At 43.6% G+C, this 23,716-nt stretch overlaps 1 protein-coding gene across 2 annotated transcripts in view; it reads right to left on the bottom strand.

Moving 5' to 3' along the window:
• The window catches only part of AK5 (adenylate kinase 5), a 246,563-nt gene that overhangs the window by 74,016 nt on the left and 148,831 nt on the right, over nucleotides 1-23,716 (bottom strand). For both annotated transcript variants that reach the window (XM_040406789.1, XM_040406790.1), the window contains exons 9-10: nucleotides 10,843-10,885; nucleotides 2,485-2,520 (exon numbers count right to left, since the gene is read on the bottom strand). In XM_040406789.1, the coding sequence (XP_040262723.1) occupies nucleotides 2,485-2,520; nucleotides 10,843-10,885 (79 nt within the window). The remainder of the gene's footprint in view (nucleotides 1-2,484; nucleotides 2,521-10,842; nucleotides 10,886-23,716) is intronic.

Consider the following 23,716-nt stretch of genomic DNA (forward strand, 5'->3'; position numbering starts at 1 on the left):
ATACCATCCAGTACAGCAGAACATTTTTGAGCGTAAAAAAATTGACTTGGATGGGGCCAACCTTAGCTGGGCTTACCCCCAATTGCATCCATAGGGGTAACCTCTGTAAGATCACCCAGCACTCCATCACATACCCCTGGGTACACGCACCCATAGGTCTTATCCATGCCTACAGAGGCAGGGGTGTAACTATAATTCATAGGTAATAGTATAAGAAAATGATAAGTAGCAGTAATTAAAAGGTAGGTATAATAGCACCATGCATCAGAAAACCCACTTTATAGCAAAAAGCACAATGTTCTTGCACTTGACCCCCTCAGCCCCATATCAAGTGCTATGGCTGCCATAGCCATAGTTCTACCCATGTAGAGAGAGTCTCATCGTTATTGTAATTCAGTGTAAAGATAGAACAGCGTTATTACGCACGCCATATATTCCCCCTGGAATAGCAGACACTCTGTGTGACCTGAATCACACGGGAATATTTTTTGATATTATTCATCTCCAGCATAGCACAAAGCTGGAAAAAAAGGAAACGAACAAGTGTAAAATAAAGTCATGAATCTCATTAGGCCTATTATCATGAAGCAGTAATGAAATGATATATGTTTTAATAAGCTATTTTCCATTTTTTCGCTGCAGGGGAGAAGATGAGACTAATGTATACGAAACTAGTGCACAGAAATGTAGAGCAATTACCCATGACACACTTAAAATAGGTGCCCTATGCCCGCCAAACAGGTGTCATGTTGTACCCTGCAGTAGAGGGCACAGATTGATGGCAGGTGGTTCCCAAAAGATGAGTATTGGAGAGAGCAGGGAGTGGGCAGCACATGTTCGGGACGGTGTGTCCAGCACAGGACGGTGTGTCCAGCACAGGGCGGTGTGTCCAGCACAGGGCGGTGTGTCCAGCACAGGGCGGTGTGTCCAGCACAGGGCGGTGTGTCCAGCACAGGGCGGTGTGTCCAGCACAGGGCGGTGTGTCCAGCACAGGGCGGTGTGTCCAGCACAGGGAGGTGTGTCCAGCACAGGGCGGTGTGTCCAGCACAGGGAGGTGTGTCCAGCACAGGGCGGTGTGTCCAGCACAGGGCGGTGTGTCCAGCACAGGACGGTGTGTCCAGCACAGGATGGTAGATGGATTAGGTTATGGAGAACAGGGCAATGTATGGCTCAAAGTGGTACCGCGTTCTGTCAGGTACCTTCTGGGCAGTGCATGGTATTATTTATCTGAGCACTGTATACTGATATCTGGGCAGTGCATGGCACTATTTATCTGAGCACTGTATACTGATATCTGGGCAGTGCATGGCACTATTTATCTGAACACTGTGTGTTGATATCTGGGCAGTGTATAGCATTATCCATCTTAGCACTGTGTGATTAAATCTGGGCAGTTTATGGCACTATTTATCTGAGCACTATGTATTGATATCTGGGCAGTGTATAGTATTGTTTATCTGAGCGCTATGTATTGATATCTGGGCATTGTATGGTACTATTTATCTGAGCACTGTGTGGTGATGTCTTGGCATTGTATGGCACCATTTATCTGAACACTGTGTGATGATATCTGGGCAGTGTATGGCATTATCCATCTTAGCACTGTGTGATTATATCTGGGCAGTGTATGGCACTATTTATCGGAGCGCTATGTATTGATATCTGGGCAGTGTATGGCACTGTTTATCTGAGCACTGTGTGGTGATGTCTTGGCATTGTATGGCACCATTTATCTGAGCACTGTGTGATGATATCTGGGAAGTGTATGATAAATCATCGGGCCAGTGAGGGTATTTGGCCATTGTACTGCACTGTTCCATTGCACTGCTTCATAAGGTAGTATTATGTGGGCACTTTATGGCAGTATTATTGGGATACTGTATGTCCATATTACTTGTGTACTATATAGCACTATCATGTTGACATTCTTTAAAACAAATGGTTGCAGACCTGTCCAATTTCCACCTGGAACACTGGCAATGGGGATGTACTGAGGGACACTTTGATAACACTGCAGTAAGAATGCACAGTTGTCAGTCTGGGAGCTTTCTCCCTCTACTCACACCGCTCAGCATCCACAATAATGCATACACCAAAATGGTTTATAGAGGCCAGAGGTGCACCTAGCCTTCCTGCTGCCTGAGGCGAAAACTGAAACAGCGCCGCCCCCCTCCCCAATGCCAATTTCTTAACCTAACCCCTTCCCTTCAGCTCATGGCCCTTCGGTAGCCCCCACTCTTGCCCGTACCTGGTGCTGCCTGAGGCACCGCTGATAGAGGCACCTTGTGGCAGCACGTAACCTGAAGAAGGAGCAGTTTGACCAGTAGAACTCCACCTTGACGGAGTCTCCAGCCAGCATAATTTACAATATGTGTATTTCATACTGGAACAAGGGACACAGGTTTGAGAAGAAGATTGCACAACTGGAAGAACTATATTGACTGCTACATTTATATAACATTTCATGAAAACACTTTTACCCACCTAACATCAGTATGACTTTTGTCTTCTTTAGTTCTTCTGTTAAAAAAAATAAAAAAAATACATTATTAAAATGGATTTTCCATGTTAGTAAACCAGTAGACCAGTTAGTAGACCAGACTCACACACAGCAAATTTGCAGACGGTTTAATTTTTTTAAACAGAGATAAAAATGATATAATCAGATTAGACTGGCTCGCCAAAGGGCAAAAATGGCCTCCTACAATAACGGACCACTGAAGGTCCAATAGAAGACAACCCCATTTCCTGTTTTTAAAACAATACCTTGCTGCTAAAGACCATTTTTAAGGTTATTAGACTGTATATCATGTAAAAGTAGTATATCTTCGTTTATTGGGTTATATCATGATAATATTACAACAGTGTTTGTCTTGTGATGTGTGATGTCATAATAGAGACTTGGGTGTCACTGCTACCTCTGCACCCACCTATGGCTACATGCCTCGTTCTTGACTATTATCGCTGGATGATGTCACAATAGAGTTTGCAATGTGATGATGGCAAAATATGGTCTTAATTGTTAGGCTGTATTCTATTATATTAATGTAACAATAGCGCTTGTCTTAATTGTTAGGCTGTGGTCTATTGTAATTATGTCACAATATTGTCTGTCTTAATTCTTACACTGTTTTCCATTGTAATGATGTCACAATATTGTCTGTCTTAAGCCTGTATTGGACAGGCAGATCAGCGAGCGATTGTCGGGAGGGAAGCATTCCCTCCCGACAATCGTTTGCTAGCTAGCGGAGGAGACCGCTGCTATTACATGCAGCGATTTCCTCCGCAGTATGGTAAGGAGCAATCGCTAGTGTAATACAGCCTTTAGGCTGTGTTCTATTGTAATGATGTCACAATATTGTCTGTCTTAATTCTTAAGGTGCAGTTCCACGCGCCGAGGAGAAGCCAATTGTCGGGAAGGACGTGTTCCCTCCCGGCAAACGCTTGCTCACTAGCGGAGGAGACCGCTGCTATTACATGCAGTGATCTCCACCGCAGCATGCCTATCTCACAATATTGTTTGTCTTAATTCTTAGGCTGTGTTCTATTGTAATTATGTCACAATATGGTTTGTATAAATTCTTAGGCTGTGTTCTATTGTAATGATGTCACAATATGGTTTGTATAAATTCTTAGGCTGTGTTCTATTGTAATTATGTCACAATATGGTTTGTATAAATTCTTAGGCTGTGTTTTATTGTAATGATGTCACATTGGTGCTTGTCTCAATTTGTAGGCTGTGTTCTATTGTAATTATGCCACAATATTGTTTGCCTTTACTCAAGGCTTTGTTCTATCATGATGATGTCAAAATAGCTTGTGTCAGAAACATTTTCTCTTGGAAGGTACCTCAGTCCAACACTGGTATAAAGTGTTAATTTATAACTCTCTTCCATTTTAATCTGGTTACAGTTAAGGGGAGAATAATAGAAAACAAGCATTCTCTTTATTCCCTTTTGAAATATTCAGTGAAAATTGAACAAATCGCCAACACCAGTTTTCCCACATACACTTATCAGTTCGCTTGATTATAAAGTATTACAGTAAGACCTAGATAATCTGGCAGCAAAGGCAAGACCTTGGCAGATGAATTTTAGTATTAATAAATGTAAGGTAATCATACGGCTGCATATACACTACATGGAATAAAACGGGGGACAAGGGAACAAGAGAAGGACTTGGGTACAGGCGCAGACTGGCCATAGACCCAACAGGGAAACTTCCCGGTGGGCCAATGCCCAGGGGTGGGGTGGGGGGACATCTGAGCCCTCCTCATGGCCGCCAGCAAGGTAATTTATGACCTGACGCTCCCCTCCTGACTCCTAAATTCAACTGTATTGCCATCCTGAGGCAACTGGAGTACGATGGCAGTTGGTGCTGGCCATCACAAAGTGGCAGTTTTTGGGGAGGTATTTTGTCCTGCTGGGACAGTATTTTTTTTATGCACTGTGGTATTATGCTCTGTTGGGGCGGTATAATGTGCTGGCCTCACCTACTTGTGTTGGTCCTGACTTCTGTCAATTTGGACCAGACTACAATTTTTTTTAATTTTTTTTTATTTTTTTTCCAGGGCCACTTTAGGTTCCCAGTCCTCCCCTGCTTGGGTATTCTGGTTACAAGTAAACCAAGCCACAATACTCAATGTCAGGCAGCAGCTGCAAAAGCAAGTAAGATTTTAGGATAAAAACCTGGGAGATACTACAGTTTTTGTAAGGGAGCTCACTGGAATATAGCCCAGCCTGCTACACCACCTAGCTACTATAGTATAATATTTAATTAATGGCCGGCTCTGTATATACAACACATATTTATTTTTAAAAAAATTATATATCATACATAAAAACACCAATATCCCTGTATCCTTCTTAAAAAAAAATATATATATATAAAAAATAGCATACAAAAATGTAATTGCATATGTGATCACTACCATAAAATAGTGTACAGTCACGGTCCCTCTGTCTAATTCTAGTGCGGAGCTCACGCACTGTTTTAAGACAATTAATATTCCATAGCGAAATTGAAGGAGGAAACGAGACTTCTTGTTATTGTAATCTTCCTCAATGTAATGTTCTAAGTTGTTATAATACAGTCTTTTTATTTCCACTTCTTATTATAGTTCCATATATAACGTACTTGCTGTGTAGCCAAGTCGGATATGATGTATTATCCATCTGCTTACCAGAATCCTGATGTGTTGGTTTGGTATTGCTGATAGCAGTTAATACATACGTGGTTTTCTCATATGCGGCTGTTTATCTTCCAGACCGCTGGTTCCCATGATCAGTCCCTGTGCCAGTGCCAGTGCCGGGGACGGGGGCTGATTGTGGGAACCAACGGTCTGGAAGATAAACAGCCGCATATGAGAAAACCAACTGCAGTGAGGAACAGAAGTATTTGAAAACCCTGCGATTTTGCAAGTTCTCCCACTTAGGAATCATGGAGGGGTCTGAAATTCACATTGTAGGTGCATTTCCACTCTGAGAGACAGAATGAAATAAAAATAAAAAATCAAGAAATCACATTGTATGATTTTTAAAGAATGTATTTGTCTACACTGCAGAAGTATTTGAACACCTGAGAAAATCAGTGTTAATATTTGGTCCAGAAGCCTTTGTTTGCAATTACAGAGGTCAGACGTCTCCTGTAGTTCTTGACCAGGTTTGCACACACTGCAGCAGGGATTTTGTCCTACTCCTCCACACAGATCTCCTCTAGATCTGTCAGGTTTCGGGGCTGTCGCTGAGCAACACGGAGTTTCATCTCCCTCCAAAGATGTTCTATTGGATTTAGGTCTGGAGACTGGCTAGGCCACTCCAGAACCTTGATATGCTTCTTACAGAGCCGCTCCTTGGTTATCCTGGCTGTGTGCTTTGGGTCGTTGTCATGTTGGAAGACCCAGCCACGACCCATCTTCAATGCTCTGACTGAGGGAAGGAGGTTGTTGCTCAAAATCTCACAATAAATGGCCCCATTCATCCTCTCCTTAATACAGTGCAGTCGTTCTGTCCCCTTTGCAGAAAAGCACGCCCAAAGCATGATGTTACCACCCCCATGCTTCACAGTAGGGATGGTGTTCTTGGGATGCAACTCATCCTTCTTTATCCTCCAAACACGACGAGTGAACTTTAGACCAAAAAGTTCTACTTTGGTCTCATCTGACCACATGACTTTCTCCCATGCCTCCTCTGAATCATCCAGATGGTCATTGGCAAACTTCCGACGGGCCTGGACATGTAATGACTTGAGCAGGGGAACCTTCCGTGCAATGCATGATTTGAAACCATAACGGCGTAGTGTTCTACCATCAGTGACCTTTGAAACTGTGGTCCCAGCTCTCTTCATGTCATTGACCAGCTCCTCCCTTGTAGTTCTGGGCTGATTCCACACCTTTCTTATCATCAGTGATACCCCACGAGGTGAGATCTTGCATGGAGCCCCAGTCCGAGGGAGACTGACAGTCGTCTTTAGCCTCTTCCATTTTCTAACAATTTCTCCAACAGTTGATCTATTTTCACCAAGCTGCTTGGCAATTGCCCCGTAGCCCTTTCCAGCCTTGTGGAGGTCCGCAATTTTGTCTCTGGTGTCTTTTGACAGCTCTTTGGTCTTGCCCATGGTAGTAGTTGGCATCTGACTGACTGTGAGGTGGACAGGTGTCTTTAAAGAGCTCAGACAGGTGCTACTAAGTTAGATTAATGAGTGGAGTAGCGGTGGACTTTTTAAAGGCACAGTAACAGCTCTTTGAGAGCCAGAATTCTTGCTGTTTCTCAGGTGTTCAAATACTTATGTTCAGCAGTGCAAGACAAAGAAATTCTTTATAAATCATACAATGTGATTTCCTGAAATGTTTTTTAAATTCTGTCTCTCAGAGTGGAAATGCACCTACAATGTGAATTTCTAACCCCTCCATGATTTCTAAGTGGGAGAACTCGCAGGGTGTTCAAATACTTCTGTTCCTCACTGTATGTATTAACTGCTATCAGCAATACCAAACCAACACATCGGGATTCTGGTAAGCAGATGGATAATACATCATATCCGACTTGGGTACACAGCAAGTACGTTATATATGGAACTATAATACTAAGGGGCAATAAAAAGATAACAACTTAGAACGTTACATTGAGGAAGATTTTACAATAACAAGAAGTCTCGTTTGCTTCTTTAATTTCGCTATGGAATATTAAATGTCTTAAAACAGTGCGTGAGCTCCGCACTAGGAATAGACAGAGGGACCGTGACGGTACACTATTTTATGGTAGTGGTCACCTTCTCTAAATCTCTTGGTAGACCGCAGCTAGAATATGGGATTCAGTTCCGTGCTCCACATTCTATGAAGGATATGGGAGAACTGTCGAGGGTTTAAACACAGGCAACTACACTAAGTTGGATGGAAAGTCTTTCTTATAATGAGAGGTTAGAAAATTGGACTTTTCCAGCTTGTTCAAAAAATTGATCTTGATGGCCCTGTGTCTTTTTTCAACCTATGTAATTTTGATCAAGCACCGTACAATTTTTGTGAAACATAATGTACTGAAGACTAATTATTCCCATCTAAAGGGGACATAGCTCAAAAATTGACCCGAGCGTCTAGATTGTGCTCTTTGCTGCAATCAATGGCACTCAACCTGTACAACTAAAGCAAATAATAAATCAGTATATTATATATTGTTATAGTGATGGAAAATGTACATTTTATCACAGGGATTTTTTATGCTGTTGTGATATGTTTAATTACACCCTGTTTATCTATAGGTATCTCACATACTTGACTCATAGCTGTAAAGGATTAGTAAAACGGGGCTGCTTCCTGCCTTGGTGTCTGGTATAGCAAATCAGTTCTATTGAGGTAAAGGAGGCTGAGCTGCCGTAACACTCACGACCTATAAATATGTGTGGTGCTGTTTTTTTTTGAGAAAAACTCCTTAATGTACACTTAAAGGGAATGTTTCATGCGCATAATTATAGTTTGGATTACATTTTAGTATATACTATAGACAATAAAAAATGCCTTTGATTTATTTATTTTTTTAATAGTGATTTTTTATTTTATTTATAAAACCTTTCCTGGGGGAGGCCATATTGGAGACACACACTTCCTGTCTGTATTTTATGTGTAAACAGCACAGCAAGTGCACTTTATGGCTTTGGAAATGATGGAGGGTCAATTAAAAGAAAAAATCTCTTAAACTATAATAGCCTTCAGTAAGAGATAGCATTCAGCCCCTTCCAGAGACGGTGGGTACTTAAAGGGAACCTGTCACCGGGATTTTGTGTATAGAGCTGTGGACATGGGTTACTAGATGGCCGTTAGCACATCCGCAATACCCAGTCCCCATAGCTCTGTGTGCTTTTATTGTGTAAAAAACCCGATTTTATACATATGCAAATTAACCTGAGATGAGTCAGAGCTTGAAAATATGACTTCTCTGGTCACACAAGTAAGATATGACTCTTTTATGTTAATTTTCATATGTATCAAATCGTTTTTTTTTACACAATAAAAGCACACAGAGCTATGGGGACTGGGTATTGCGGATGTGCTAGCGGCCATCTAGTAACCCATGTCCTCAGCTCTATACACAAAATCCTGGTGACAGGTTCCCTTTAATACAGAGCCTTAGCTATGCACTGTATAAAATGTTACTGTCCTGTCATATCTTGGTGTCCAGCAGTATAACATAGCTGTCATTAACTCACATACCCTCTAATTATATTGAGATGTCTCTGCTCATTCTGCAGCAGTCTATATAGTAAAGCTGCCAAGTAAGATACAGAAAACAGGAAGTCTCAGCCTATTGTGACTGCCTTAGAGGCCAGTATGAAATACTGCAAGACTTTTTATGGTATATTGTTATATATATATATATATATATATATATATATATACACAGTACAGACCAAAAGTTTGGACACACCTTCTCATTCAAAGAGTTTTCTTTATTTTCATGACTATGAAGGCATCAAAACTATGAATTAACACATGTGGAATTATATACATAACAAACAAGTGTGAAACAACTGAAAATATGTCATATTCTAGGTTCTTCAAAGTAGCCACCTTTTGCTTTGATTACTGCTTTGCACACTCTTGGCATTCTCTTGATGAGCTTCAAGAGGTAGTCCCCTGAAAGGTCTTGAAGGAGTTCCCAGAGATGGTTAGCACTTGTTGGCCCTTTTGCCTTCACTCTGCAGTCCAGCTCACCCCAAACCATCTCGATTGGGTTCAGGTCCGGTGACTGTGGAGGCCAGGTCATCTGGCGCAGCACCCCATCACTCTCCTTCATGGTCAAATAGCCCTTACTTTCAAAGTTTTCCCAATTTTTCGGCTGACTGACTGACCTTCATTTTTTAAAGTAATGATGGCCACTCGTTTTTCTTTACTTAGCTGCTTTTTTCTTGCCATAATACAAATTCTAACAGTCTATTCAGTAGGTCTATCAGCTGTGTATCCACCTGACTTCTCCTCAATGCAACTGATGGTCCTAACCCCATTTATAAGGCAAGAAATCCCACTTATTAAACCTGACAGGGCACACCTGTGAAGTGAAAACCATATCAGGGGACTACCTCTTGAAGCTCATCAAGAGAATGCCAAGGAGTGTGCAAAGTAGTAATCAAAGCAAAAGGTGGCTACTTTGAAGAACCTAGAATATGACATATTTTCAGTTGTTTCACACTTGTTTGTTATGTATATAATTCCACATGTGGTAATTCATAGTTTTGATGCCTTCAGTGTGAATCTACAATTTTCATAAAGAAAACTCTTTGAATGAGAAGGTGTGTCCAAACTTTTGGTCTGTACTGTGTATATATATATATATATAAGACTAGCAGAAGGACCCGGCTTCGCACGGGTATATTTCATCTATTTCATTTCATGTTTCCATGTGTCATAAAAAGATATCAACAGTTTCCCCTATAACAGTGACCTCTACAGTACCCACCCCTTTAACAATGACCTCCACAGTGTCCACCCCTTTAAAAGTGACCTCCACAGTGTCCGCACCTTTAACAGTGACCTCCACAGTGTCCGCCCCTTTAACAGTGACCTCCACAATGCCCGCCCCTTTAATAGTGACCACCCCTTTAACAGTGACCTCCACAGTGTCTGCCCCTTTAACAGAGACCTCCACAGTGACCTCCACAATGCCCGCCCCTTTAACAGTGACCTCCACAGTGCCCGCCCCTTTAACATTGACCACCCCTTTAACAGTGACCTCCACAGTGCCCACCCCTTTAACCGTAAACTCCACAGCGGCCGTCCGTTTAATAGTGCCCCCTTCCTCATGCATGTAGCAGTGTAGTTGTTCCGCCATACGTCATATGACTGAATATTTAAGGACCTGCGAACTGCTAAAACCTGTGATCAGTTGTTATGACAACCTGGAGTAGGACCTGCAAGCTTCTATTGGCTAATAAGGGACATGTAACCGTGTAAATGGCAGTTCGGATTTAAGTGAAAGACTTGCTGGCTTCTATTCGCTAATGCGGGTAATTTTTGGGGAATATCTGTGGAACGGTACGTCCTAAAGAGCTGAGACCCGGTCTAAAACCTTTCTGGACACCTGATGTACCTGTGTGCCAAAATTGGTGAAGATCGGTCCACAACGGTAAAGAACGTCCAGACAGACAGACGGACGTCTAGACAGACAGACAGACAAACACTCATTTTTATATATATAAAAGATATAAAATATAATAAAACCTGATTTAAATACTGTTTTTTAGGACATATCCCCTTCAAGTTACACCACCATTTGTTTTTATTGCCAGCTGCGATCTCCTAATTGATCTGACTCAGCTAAAATATTAAATATGAAAAGGTTGTAAAGAACTTACCTCTTAGATAATCATCTCCGAAACTGTGTGCAATATCCTCATTCTCAGAAGCATAAATGAGAGAAAAAAAAGACATTTTGAAACTGAAATTCCTTCCATTAGTCAAGATGATGCGCAGATTTATGACATGAGGAAATTAAACTTTGAGAGCAAACGGAGCAAATGAGTCAAGGGCTTTTTGTGGAAATTGGAAAGTGACACAAGCAGCTACGGGGGATAAGATAACAGAGGGAGAACGGTCGTAACATCATCGTAATATCATGTTAATATAACATAAAAATACAGACAACTCATATACGAGACATTGTACGCCAGAAAATACCTCTGGCAAAGCGGCAAAATATTCATTAAATTGTTGCACCCCTCCCTCCTTTATGTAGAAAGCTCCAAAGGTATAAGATCAGCAGTTGCAGTATTGTGCTTGTGTGTTATGGATCACCCACTGAAAGAATACCTGCCTTATCATTATTATTATTATATGCATAAATCAATACTAAATATGACATTTTATAATATGTATTATTATGGAATCTTGATTTTCTAGCAGTTTGTAGTTCCCCTTTCCTTACCTGAAGGCTCTCCAAAATGTTCAGAAACCTAAACAGTAACTGAGGATGGTGAGGAGAGGAGAGGGAGGAGGATAAGGGGGAGATGATGCTGCAGTCTCTCTCACTGTGTATGCTGTGAGAGGGGAGGAGGGAGCAGCAAAGAGATTTCACCCCCTTACTAGAAATAGCTGGCCCTTTCAGCACAATAAAAATGTGTAGATAGGCAGAGGGGTGTAAACAGCCCAAAATATGCAGGTTAGACACAGAATTCCTGATGACAATTCATCTAATACACATCTACAACTGCGTAAGGAAGGATTGAGTTTCATTCTGAAACCAGTTATGGGGATAACAAATTGGGTATATATACAATAGGCTAGAAGATTGTGCAATCCAGCACACGATCTTAAAGGAGAAATCTTGTCAAAGTGGCCCCTTTGATATGTCATAGATACACGGGAGAAGATCATATTGGCAAACTCTGATCTCAGACCACTTATCGCTTGGATCAAAGACCTCTATAGAGATAAATCACTTAGAGATTTCTAATGCTACATTCTAATGATCTGACCACCATGGCAGATTGCCAGCAATAGAAATCTCCGAGCAGTGCCAAAGGGGTTGGTCTCTATATACTGCCCATTTTATTCTGGAAACCAGTGAGATCCTGTTGACTCTATTTCCCCTTTAAGTAAAAATTCAGCAAAAGAGCAAAAGTTAAAATTAACGTTCTCAAGAACAACGGCAGTATTTGCAGACAACAATAAGATTGACCGATTCCCACAAGATGTGACAGAGGAGCAGTCGAAATGTCAGACTAATCCTGATTATCTGCTCGTCTCTTGGCAGTGGCCAGCAATCAATCCATTTCGGGATAAGGTAATACATTTGCTAAGAGATTTTATGGCTCCGGTCCCAAATTGTCTCTAATATATTCGCCATCTGGAAGAAAATTCGCACATTTCTCAGAAAGACTTAGAACGTTTGTAATAAATATAACCTCCAACATGTCTTCCATACCGAGTAGTGTCTCCAGATGTAAACAAGCGTATTCATGTTTACAGACGGCAGGGATTTGGAAAATGTACAGTCGTGGCCAAAAGTTTTGAGAATTACATAAATATTGGAAATTGGAAAAGTTGCTGCTTAAGTTTTTATAATAGCAATTTGCATATACTCCAGAATGTTATGAAGAGTGATTAGATGAATTGCATAGTCCTTCTTTGCCATGAAAATTAACTTTATCCCAAAAAAACCTTTCCACTGCATTTCATTGCTGTCATTAAAGGACCTGCTGAGATCATTTCAGTAATCGTCTTGTTAACTCAGGTGAGAATGTTGACGAGCACAAGGCTGGAGATCATTATGTCAGGCTGATTGGGTTAAAATGGCAGACTTGACATGTTAAAAGGAGGGTGATGCTTGAAATCATTGTTCTTCCATTGTTAACCATGGTGACCTGCAAAGAAACGCGTGCAGCCATCATTGCGTTGCATAAAAATGGTTTCACAGGCAAGGATATTGTGGCTACTAAGATTGCACCTCAATCAACAATTTATAGGATCATCAAGAACTTCAAGGAAAGAGGTTCAATTCTTGTTAAGAAGGCTTCAGGGCGTCCAAGAAAGTCCAGCAAGCGCCAGGATCGTCTCCTAAAGAGGATTCAGCTGCAGGATCGGAGTGCCACCAGTGCAGAGCTTGCTCAGGAATGGCAGCAGGCAGGTGTGAGCGCATCTGCACGCACAGTGAGGCCAAGACTTTTGGAAGATGGCCTGGTGTCAAGAAGGGCAGCAAAGAAGCCACTTCTCTCCAAAAAAAAACATCCGGGACAGATTGATCTTCTGCAGAAAGTATGGTGAATGGACTGCTGAGGACTGGGGCAAAGTCATATTCTCTGATGAAGCCTCTTTCCGATTGTTTGGGGCATCTGGAAAAAGGCTTGTCCGGAGAAGAAAAGGTGAGCGCTACCATCAGTCCTGTGTCATGCCAACAGTAAAGCATCCTGAGACCATTCATGTGTGGGGTTGCTTCTCATCCAAGGGAGTGGGCTCACTCACAATTTTGCCCAAAAACCCAGCCATGAATAAAGAATGGCACCAAAACACCCTCCAACAGCAACTTCTTCCAACAATCCAACAACAGTTTGGTGAAGAACAATGCATTTTCCAGCACGATGGAGCACCGTGCCATAAGGCAAAAGTGATAACTAAGTGGCTCGGGGACCAAAACGTTGACATTTTGGGTCCATGGCCTGGAAACTCCCCAGATCTTAATCCCATTGAGAACTTGTGGTCAATCCTCAAGAGGCGAGTGGACAAACAAAAACCCACTAATTCTGACAAACTCCAAGAAGTGATTATGAAAGAATGGGTTGCTATCCGTCAGGAATTGGGCCAGAAGTTGTTTGAGAGCATGCCCGGTCGAATTGCAGAGGTCCTGAAAAAGAAGGGCCAACACTGCAAATACTGACTCTTTGCATAAATGTCATGTAATTGTCGATAAAAGCCTTTGAAACGTATGAAGTGCGTGTAATTATATTTCACTACATCACAGAAACAACTGAAACAAAGATCTAAAAGCAGTTTAGCAGCAAACTTTGTGAAAACTAATATTTGTGTCATTCTCAAACTTTTGGCCACGACTGTACACTAGAAAGTTCCCTTTAAGCATTAAAGGGGTTGTCTTTATTATGTTTGAGTGTAATGGTGGCTCTACTATGAGTGACAGCTGTAGCATCCAATCAGGAGACCAGAGGGGAGGGGCTCTGATGCAGCTCAATGCTGACAGCACTTAACAGTGAAGCTCCGCCTCAAGTGCACTTGCAAGAGCAGAATTTTGCAGAATAAAACTTCATATTCTCACTACTCCTTATAAGAAAAGCTCCACAAAAGTTATGTTTTTTCCTGCTCTCCCTAGCCACCTACCTAGTGTTCTTCCCTTTAAAATCATAAAAGAACTGATACTCGCCTCACCGATTCCTCACTGTTGCCATTCCAAAAGTCACACAGGTCCCCATAGCTCTCTACTTCTTGCTCCTATCTCAACACACAGGAAAATCCTGCAGAGCCAATTAGTGGCAAGTCACTACTGCAGCCAGTGATTGTCTAAGAGTCAATTTCCAGCATGTTGAGAAGGGAGTAGGAAGTAGAAAGCACCAGGGACCTGGGCAGCATCAGAAAATAGGTGGGAGATCAATAAGGTGAAGGGCAGTGGCAGGGAATCAGTAAAGTGAAAGGCTGTGGCGGGGAATTGATAAGGTAAAAGGTAGTGGTCGGGGATCAGTAAGGTCAAAGGAAGTGTCGGGGGATTGGTAATGTGAAAGGCAGTGGTGGGGGATAGATAGGATGAAAAGCAGTGGTGGGGGATAGATAGGATGAAAAGCAGTGGTGGGGAATCGGTAAGGTGAAAGGAAATGACAGGGTATCAGTAAGGTGAAAGACAGTGACTGGGGGATTGGTATGGTAAGAGACAGTGTCGGGGGATTGGTAATGTCAAAGGCAGTGGTGGGGGATTGGTAATGTGAAAGGCAGTGTCGGAGGATTGGTAATATGAAAGGCAGTAGTGGGGGATTGGTAGGATGAAAAGCAGTGGTGGGGAAGCAGTAAGGTGAAAGGAAATGACTGGGGGATCGGTAAGGTGAAAGACAGTGGCAGGGGGATTGGTAAGGTGAAAGACAAGTGGCAGGCACTTGGTAAGGTGAAAGGCAGTGGCAAGGGATTAGTAAGGTAAAAGGCAGTGGCAGGGGACTAGTAAGGTGAAAGGCAGTGGCAGGGGATTGGAATGGTGGATGGCAGCGGTAGGGAATTGGTAAAGTCAAAGGCAGTGGCGGTTGATCGGTAAGTCAATGCAATGGCAGGAGATTAGTAATATGAAAGTCAGTGGCGGGGGATTGGTAAGGTGGGTATTGGTTGTTTTATGTTTTAAAGCCTCTGAGAGCCTTCTGCCCCCATCTCCTTCACACAGAAACCCCCCTCTAAGTATAATAATTTGCAAATGACTACAAGAGGTAATAAAATCCGTTCTTGTGTACCAGTGTGGGCACCGACAATAGTTCGCTAACTGCGCTGCTTTCTTTAGATCATAATCCTCCAGTACAAGTAGGAAAGGTGCACAGTGATTTATTTGACAAGTGGGAGAGAGCAGCGCCTTCCTGATACTTATATTGTCATCTTACTTCTCATACCTCTTTGTTAAGTAACACTCTCATCTCTCCTTCGTCAGAGTCCCTGACACAACTGTTATTTCTGCTCCTTTTCATGCCGGATCCTCTGGGAATTTTTAGCTTATTTATATGGAGGAGCTGTAAGGTGCCATAAAGGTGAAAATAAGTGGGGTAAGTCCGAAAAGTCGAGAGACCCCACGGATCACTGGGGCTCATAGGCGGATGCTTTGCTACGTTATGGCTGATGTTTAATTGAATATTACACAGTGGCAAATGTCAGTTTTCGCCATGTGGTATCTCAGGTGCCTATAGGAACCGTGTGCTGTCCGCATCAGTATGTCGTTCCGTAGGCCCGCAAAAAAAATAGAACATGTCCTATTCTTGTCCGTTTTAGGCATTGTTATAATGGATCAGCAAAAAAACGGATGGCATACGAATGTCATCAGTTTTTTTTTTGAGGATCCGCAATTTGTGGACCGCAAAACACATACGGTCGTGTGCATGTAGCCTAATTCAGCATGAAAAACTAGTTACTTTTTTAATTTATTTTATGTTCTGAAAAAAAACTGATGTGAGATATTCTCTTTACTTTATTAGAATGGCACCCCTGGTGTTTAATCTGTATAGTAATGTGCATGTCCAACAGTTGAGGTGGTCGCACACGCTTAGTCCATCTTTGTACCACCACAGCCATATCTACTGCTAGAAGCTGTGACAGTAACAGGGAGAGAGCTGCTGCAGAAAGGACGTACCCCTGAGGCTATGATAGGAAGAGAGCTGCTGCAGAAAGGACGTACCCCCTGTGCTGTGATAGGAAGAGAGCTGCTGCAGGAAAGGATGTACCCCCTGAGCGGTGATAGGAAGAGAGCTGCTGCAGAAAGGATGTACCCCTGAGCTGTGATAGGAAGAGAACTGCTGCAGAAAAGACGTACCCCCTGAGCTGTGATAGGAATAGAGCTGCTGCAGAAAGGACGTACCCCTGAGCTGTGCTAGGCAAGAGAGCTGCTGCAGAAAGGACGTACCCCCTGAGCTGTGATAGGAAGAGAGCTGCTGCAGAAAGGACGTACCCCCTGAGCTGTGATAGGAAGAGAGCTGCTGCAGAAAGGACATACTCCCTGAGCTGTGATTGGAAGAGAGCTGCTGCAGAAAGGACATACAGGGAGTGCAGAATTATTAGGCAAGTTATATTTTTGAGAATTAATTTTATTATTGAACAACAGCCATGTTCTCAATAAACCCCAAAAACTCATTAATATCAAAGCTGAATATTTTTGGAAGTAGTTTTTAGTTTGTTTTTAGTTTTAGCTATTTTTGGGGGATATCTGTGTGTGCAGGTGATATTACTGTGCATAATTATTAGGCAACTTAACAAAAAACAAATATATACCATTTCAATTATTTATTTTTACCAGTGAAACCAATATAACATCTCAACATTCACAAATATTCATTTCTGACATTCAAAAACAAAACAAAAACAATCAGTGACCGATATAGCACCTTTCTTTGCAAGGACACTCAAAAGCCTGCCATCCATGGATTCTGTCAGTGTTTTGATCTGTTCACCATCAACATTGCGTGCAGCAGCAACCACAGCCTCCCAGACACTGTTCAGAGAGGTGTACTGTTTTCCCTCCTTGTAAATCTCACATTTGATGATGGACCACAGGTTCTCAATGGGGTTCAGATCAGGTGAACAAGGAGGCCATGTCATTAGATTTTCTTCTTTTATACCCTTCTTTGCCAGCCACGCTGTGGAGTACTTGGACGCGTGTGATGGAGCATTGTCCTGCATGAAAATCATGTTTTTTCTTGAAGGATGCAGACTTCTTCCTGTACCACTGCTTGAAGAAGGTGTCTTCCAGAAAACTGGCAGTAGGACTGGCAGTTGAGCTGACTCCATCCTCAACCCGAAAATGCCCCACAAGCTCATCTTTGATGATACCAGCCCAAACCAGTACTCCACCTCCACCTTGCTGGCGTCTGATCGGACTGGAGCTCTCTGCCCTTTACCAATCCAGCCACGGGCCCATCCATCTGGCCCATCAAGACTCACTCTCATTTCATCAGTCCATAAAACCTTAGAAAAATCAGTCTTGAGATATTTCTTGGCCCAGTCTTGACGTTTCAGCTTGTGTGTCTTGTTCAGTGGTGGTCGTCTTTCAGCCTTTCTTACCTTGGCCATGTCTCTGAGTATTGCACACCTTGTGCTTTTGGGCACTCCAGTGATGTTGCAGCTCTGAAATATGGCCAAACTGGTGGCAAGTGGCATCTTGGCAGCTGCACGCTTGACTTTTCTCAGTTCATGGGCAGTTATTTTGCACCTTGGTTTTTCCACACGCTTCTTGCGACCCTGTTGACTATTTTGAATGAAACGCTTGATTGTTCGATGATCACGCTTCAGAAGCTTTGCAATTTTAAGAGTGCTGCATCCCTCTGCAAGATATCTCACTATTTTTTACTTTTCTGAGCCTGTCAAGTCCTTCTTTTGACCCATTTTGCCAAAGGAAAGGAAGTTGCCTAATAATTATGCACACCTAATATAGGGTGTTGATGTCATTAGACCACACCCCTTCTCATTACAGAGATGCAATCACACTAATATGCTTAATTGGTAGTAGGCTTTCGAGCCTATACTGCTTAGAGTAAGATAACATGCATAAAGAGGATGATGTGGTCAAAATACTCATTTGCCTAATAATTCTGCACGCAGTGTACTCCCTGAGCTGTGATTGGAAGAGAGCTGCTGCAGAAAGGACATACTCCCTGAGCTGTGATTGGAAAGAGAGCTGCTGCAGAAAGGACGTACCCCTGAGCTGTGATAGGAAGAGAGCTGCTGCAGAAAGGACGTACCCCCTGAGCTGTGATAGGAAGAGAGCTGCTGCAGAAAGGACGTACCACCTGAGCTGTGATAGGAAGAGAGCTGCTGCAGAAAGGACGTACCCCCTGAGCTGTGATAGGAAGAGAGCTGCTGCAGAAAGGACGTACCACCTGAGCTGTGATAGGAAGAGAGCTGCTGCAGAAAGGACGTACCCCCCCCTGAGCTGTGATAGGAAAGGGAACTGCTGCAGAAAGGACGTGCCCCCTGAGCTGTGATGGAAGAGAGCTGCTGCAGAAAGACGTACCCCTTGAGCTGTGATAGAAGAGAGCTGCTGCAGAAAGAGTACCACCTGAGCTGTGATAGGAAGAGAGCTGCTGCAGAAAGGACGTACCACCCTGAGCTGTGATAGGAAGAGAGCTGCTGCAGAAAGGACGTAGCCCTGAGCTATGATAGGAAGAGAGCTTCTTGCAGGAAAGGACGTACCACCTGAGCTGTGATAGGAAGAGAGCTGCTGCAGAAAGGACGTACCCCTGAGCTGTGATAGGAAGAGGAGCTGCTGCAGAAAGGACGTACCCCTGAGCTGTGATAGGAAGAGAGCTGCTGCAGAAAGGACGTACCACCTGAGCTGTGATAGGAAGAGAGCTGCTGCAGAAAGGACGTAGCCCCTGAGCTATGATAGGAAGAGAGCTTCTGCAGAAAGGACGTAGCCCCTGAGCTGTGATAGGAAGAGAGCTGCTGCAGAAAGGACGTACCCCCTGAGCTGTGAGCTGCTGCAGAAAGGACGTACCCCCTGAGCTGTGATAGGAAGAGAGCTGCAGGAGAAATGACGCCCCCTGAACAGTGAAAGGGGAGAGCTGCTGCAAAAGGACATGCCCCTAGAGAAAGGACATGCTTCTTGATCTGCCAGCATGAAGAAGATCAATTGGAGCAATGTATGTGGAGATCTCTGGATCCATGTGCGGTACAGGGCTGGTTCTAGCTTTGTTAGAAAGGTATTGGCATGGACTATATGATGCTTGATTTTCAAATTTTACATCAATCAAGACGTAGCCCCTTTAAGTAAGGTAAAGCTCCTGGTCCCTGCTCGGACCATTTAACATGACATAAAAAAGAGTGGATAGACCACTGGTCTCCAGCCTCTGCAGCTGTTGTCAGACTAACATGCAGGTCGTTTCTGGTCCTACTGGGACTGGTCAACAGACCATAATGCAGACTGTATAGAACCAGTGATCTCCGCCTATGACTATCCAAGTGGTATGATACTGTGTAAAGGGGGAATATTAATTACCAATATTTATGCAAAATCAATAATTAATATTCATAATAGGAGGAGCCGTCTACCGATGACATTGCCTATTTATAACTTTATAAATTAATAACACTACTTTCACTTTGCCTCACGCTAATCACTAAACTAGCTGCATGCGCCTTACTGAACTAACTATCGCTAATAACCACACGTTACACAGATAGTTACAAATAAAACAAGATATTTATTAATACCTACAGTACTCTACGGCACGCAATATCACTAACAACACAGTACTATAAATACAGCCAACTACACTACACGGTTCCCAAATTCACCCACAAAGCTATCTAATACAGTAGACCACACACATATATTAATTAGCAGCCCACCCCACCTGGTTCTAAATCCTTTCCTCTAAGGGAACAACGAGGTTAACGTGGCGCCTGCAGGGGTGAATGCAGGCCACAGAAACAGAAATACAGTAGGGGTACAGACATAGGGTGCAGGGATGCTCCTGCAGGGTTTGGGTAGGGGATTGGTGGTAACTGAAGGGTAGGGATACAGCAATGCACGGGTTAATACCCTGCAAGTGAATGCTGAAGTACAGGGGAATAGTAGGGGTTAATGGTAGGAACGGGGTACAGGGAGAAGGGTATATCAGGGAGAGTGGATAGAGGTAGGGAGTGATCGATCGTTGGTGGTGGGGTACAGCAGGAATAGTGGGGTTAGGATCAGGGAGAGGGATAGTCATGGTGGAGAGGGTAGATCGTTTGGTGGGATAGGGTATGGGGCAGGGTAAAATAAGGGTTAATCGTTGGTGGGATAGTGGTATGGGGCACAGGGTAAATAAGGGTTAATCATTGGTGGAAATAGTGGTACTCAGCCCTCCAGGTATGCTCGTTGTCCAGGGGTGATCCTCTTCAAAGGGGGTGGGGGGGGGGGGGGGCTCGCTCTTTCTCCCTAGTGCAGGGGCGCCGGATATATTATGTCCGGCGGCCTGCACTGCCGCACCGCCCACACCATCAGGGACACGTGGGCCGGCGCAGTGAGATGACATCACTGCGCCAGCACTGCGCGTCCCTGCACCGAGCGCGTCGGGGGCTGCGCTGCTTCCTGGCCGATGGGAGAATCTCCCGCCTGTAACACTTCCCATTCCGGACAGCGCGATAGTAATCGCGCTGCCAGATGCGCATAATAGAAGGAGGGGAGGTTTCTCCCCTCTTCCTATTATGCATAATTATCTCCAGCGGCCTCTACTGGACTAGTCAAAGGAGCCTATAAAAACACATAGACCAGGGGTCTCAGCTATTGTTATAAACTACAACTCCCACCAAAGACCATAAGAAACAAGGGCTCTCCACTACAACTACAACACCATCATGTTCTGAAAGCTGCAGGCCGCTCCTGGCTAATACAGCATAAAAAAAAAAAAATTAAGATTAAAATTGGTGATCTCCAACCTGTGGCCAGTGTGAAACTACTACTCCCATCATGCCTTGAAAGCCAAAAGCATCTCCTAGACAATCTACCCTAAAAAAAATATAATAATTACGACTGCTCATTTAAGGAGCGCCGACGGGGCAGACGAGAGCGGACACGTACCCCCCGTCCCATCGCTGTCCCCCTGGGCGATTCTCCAAATCATGTGCATCTGTCACAATATTGTGAGGCTCCGCAAACAAGCGCGGTCCCTCCACACCAGAAGAAAATATCTGATGTGACAGAATTTACTCTTCTCCGTCCCTGCGTTGGTTGCCACCGGTAACTGCATCTCGCAGGTACCATTAAAACAAACAGACACTGCTGAATTTTTAGGAAATTGCACAAAGCTTTCAGCGGCCAGAAGTAAGGAAATAATAAATTGATTAAAGTTGCATTTTTGGACTAAAAACAGGCCAATTAGGAAGTTACATAAAAAGCACCGTGTAAATGAAAAACGTAATTGACGAAAATTAAATTTCTTCGCAAATGATGCTTTCGTAATTCACACTATTTATAATCAGCTGCGGGGAGCGGACGAGTCGTGCTGGGAATATTTCTACCTATAAAAAACTATTGTTAAATTCTACCTGTGGCCTATAAAAGTCAAATAGCAGATGCATCAGTGAGGTATGAGGCATGCGGAGGCTTATGCCTCAGTGATAAAAATCTATTGCATCTGGCCAAGTGTCCTTTAACTTTTGCAAATTAGGCTGACTGGTGTAGAGAGTACATATATTCAGAATATAGACAGAGCTGCAGCCTCTTCTACTAAACCAAGCACAGCGCCTTGCACTATATAGTGGCTGTGTTAGGTACTGCAGCTCACTTCAATGGGACTGAGCTGCACAAACATCATGTGACTGATGGGACACAATGTCACAAGCAGTGGTGCTCACCACTGATTAAACAGTCAGACCCCCACGCAGTGGCTGCTACGTGACTCGGACCACATGGCTGCGACAGGGTTCAGGGGGGAAAGGACTGACTGCTGGTGGGTCTAGCAATGGACTTCTTCTGTCTTTCCCATGTGAAAACACTGCATTTTCATGCAGCCGCCACTAGATGGAGCTCAATGCAAAGAGATGACTACAGCTTCCAACATAAGTGTAAATTGCTATGCACTAAGCTCCCCCTAGTGGTGGCTGCAGGCAGGCAGCTTTTTAAAGAAGAGAATCAGCAGATTTATCAATGTACTTTTGCCTGTTGTCTGGTATAAATAAATTGAGAAATATGGTGCCGACAATGGGCGTCATCATTTTGAAGTTCCTGTTCCAATTTCTTCGACTTAAAAGTCGGATAAAGTGGTTGAGGCCAAAGGCATTTTTAATGCAGCATGTATTAATTAAAATTTTATCTGCTTCATTATCAAAAAATGTAAATTAGTTAGGAATTTGGGCGTTGCGTTCTACAGTGCCTGATGCATGCATACTCGAAAACTGGGTGTGGTGGGGCCAAGAAAAGTTTTGCTATGGGGGGCCAAGAAAAGTTTTGCTATGGGGCCCCATGAGATCTGTGTATGTTCCTGCCCCACCGATCATATACTAATGACCTATCCTGAGGATATGTTATCAATATTTAGATCCTTTTAACAGAGGGGAGTCCCTCACTCCAGACCTCATTAATTAGGATGGAGCACAGAGTGTCCGACTAACTGGGGTCCACCATTAACCAGGTGAGAGCAGGTGACAAAGAGTGTCCCTCACTTGGAGGACTCAGCACATCAATAAATTACACTGGCAGCCCATGATTTCAATGCAAGCTGTGTAACACTTCATTTCTCCTGTGGTGGCGCTGCGGGGAAATAAAATACCCTGGGGATCTCCGCAACAGCATACCTTGTGATCAGCTCACCATCAAGGATAACTTCTAACAAAATGTAATTGTATGAAGTTAGACAACCCCTTTAAGAAATTGTATATCGTTATTACTATAGCAGCAACAGGAGTATTCTGATAATATACATATAGGATTAAGGACATTCAAAAATGTCTTACATTGTCCTGTAACAGACTGTTTAGTGACAAACCGTACCGCCATGAGGAAATAAGTTGTCACTCTATTCATACATTTCCAGGAGGAATAATAGAGGAGCAGAACCAAGTTCTAAGAACAGTTCGACATTTGTATGGGGAATAGGAATGCTTACTGACATGTCAGAAGGGGACAGATCCTCTTTAAACAAATTCTGTTTTTTTAAAGCAAAGAGGGGGGGGCTGGCCTGGACGTCTAGCAAGATGGCAGCGTGAGGTGCGAGCTCCGCCGCCCTGCTTCACACAAGGAGACTTAACAGCACAGGGAGCGCAACTCATGGGGAAAAATGTACCCCCCAAGAAGTCCAGAGATACTCCGGCGGTTAACTTGAGGACCCCCGAAGATTGACATATACCTGAGAGTGCGGGACTAAGCCGGTTAGGCGCGGCCTACATATTTGAAAGCCTCCAGCACCACTGCTGGCGAGGACTCTTGTGCACTCCTCAACCGTGGGAATCCATGCAAGAGTAATCCCCGCCGGGCGGTGCAGTCGCTCCTCTCCCGGATCGGAGTTTGTTCCCGAACTTGGCGCTCCCGACGCAGGTAACAACGCAGAGGTGGCATCTTCACCTCGTGAG

The sequence above is a fragment of the Bufo bufo genome, chromosome 9 (genome assembly GCF_905171765.1).
Source record: "Bufo bufo chromosome 9, aBufBuf1.1, whole genome shotgun sequence".
NCBI classification, from domain to species: Eukaryota; Metazoa; Chordata; class Amphibia; order Anura; family Bufonidae; genus Bufo; species Bufo bufo.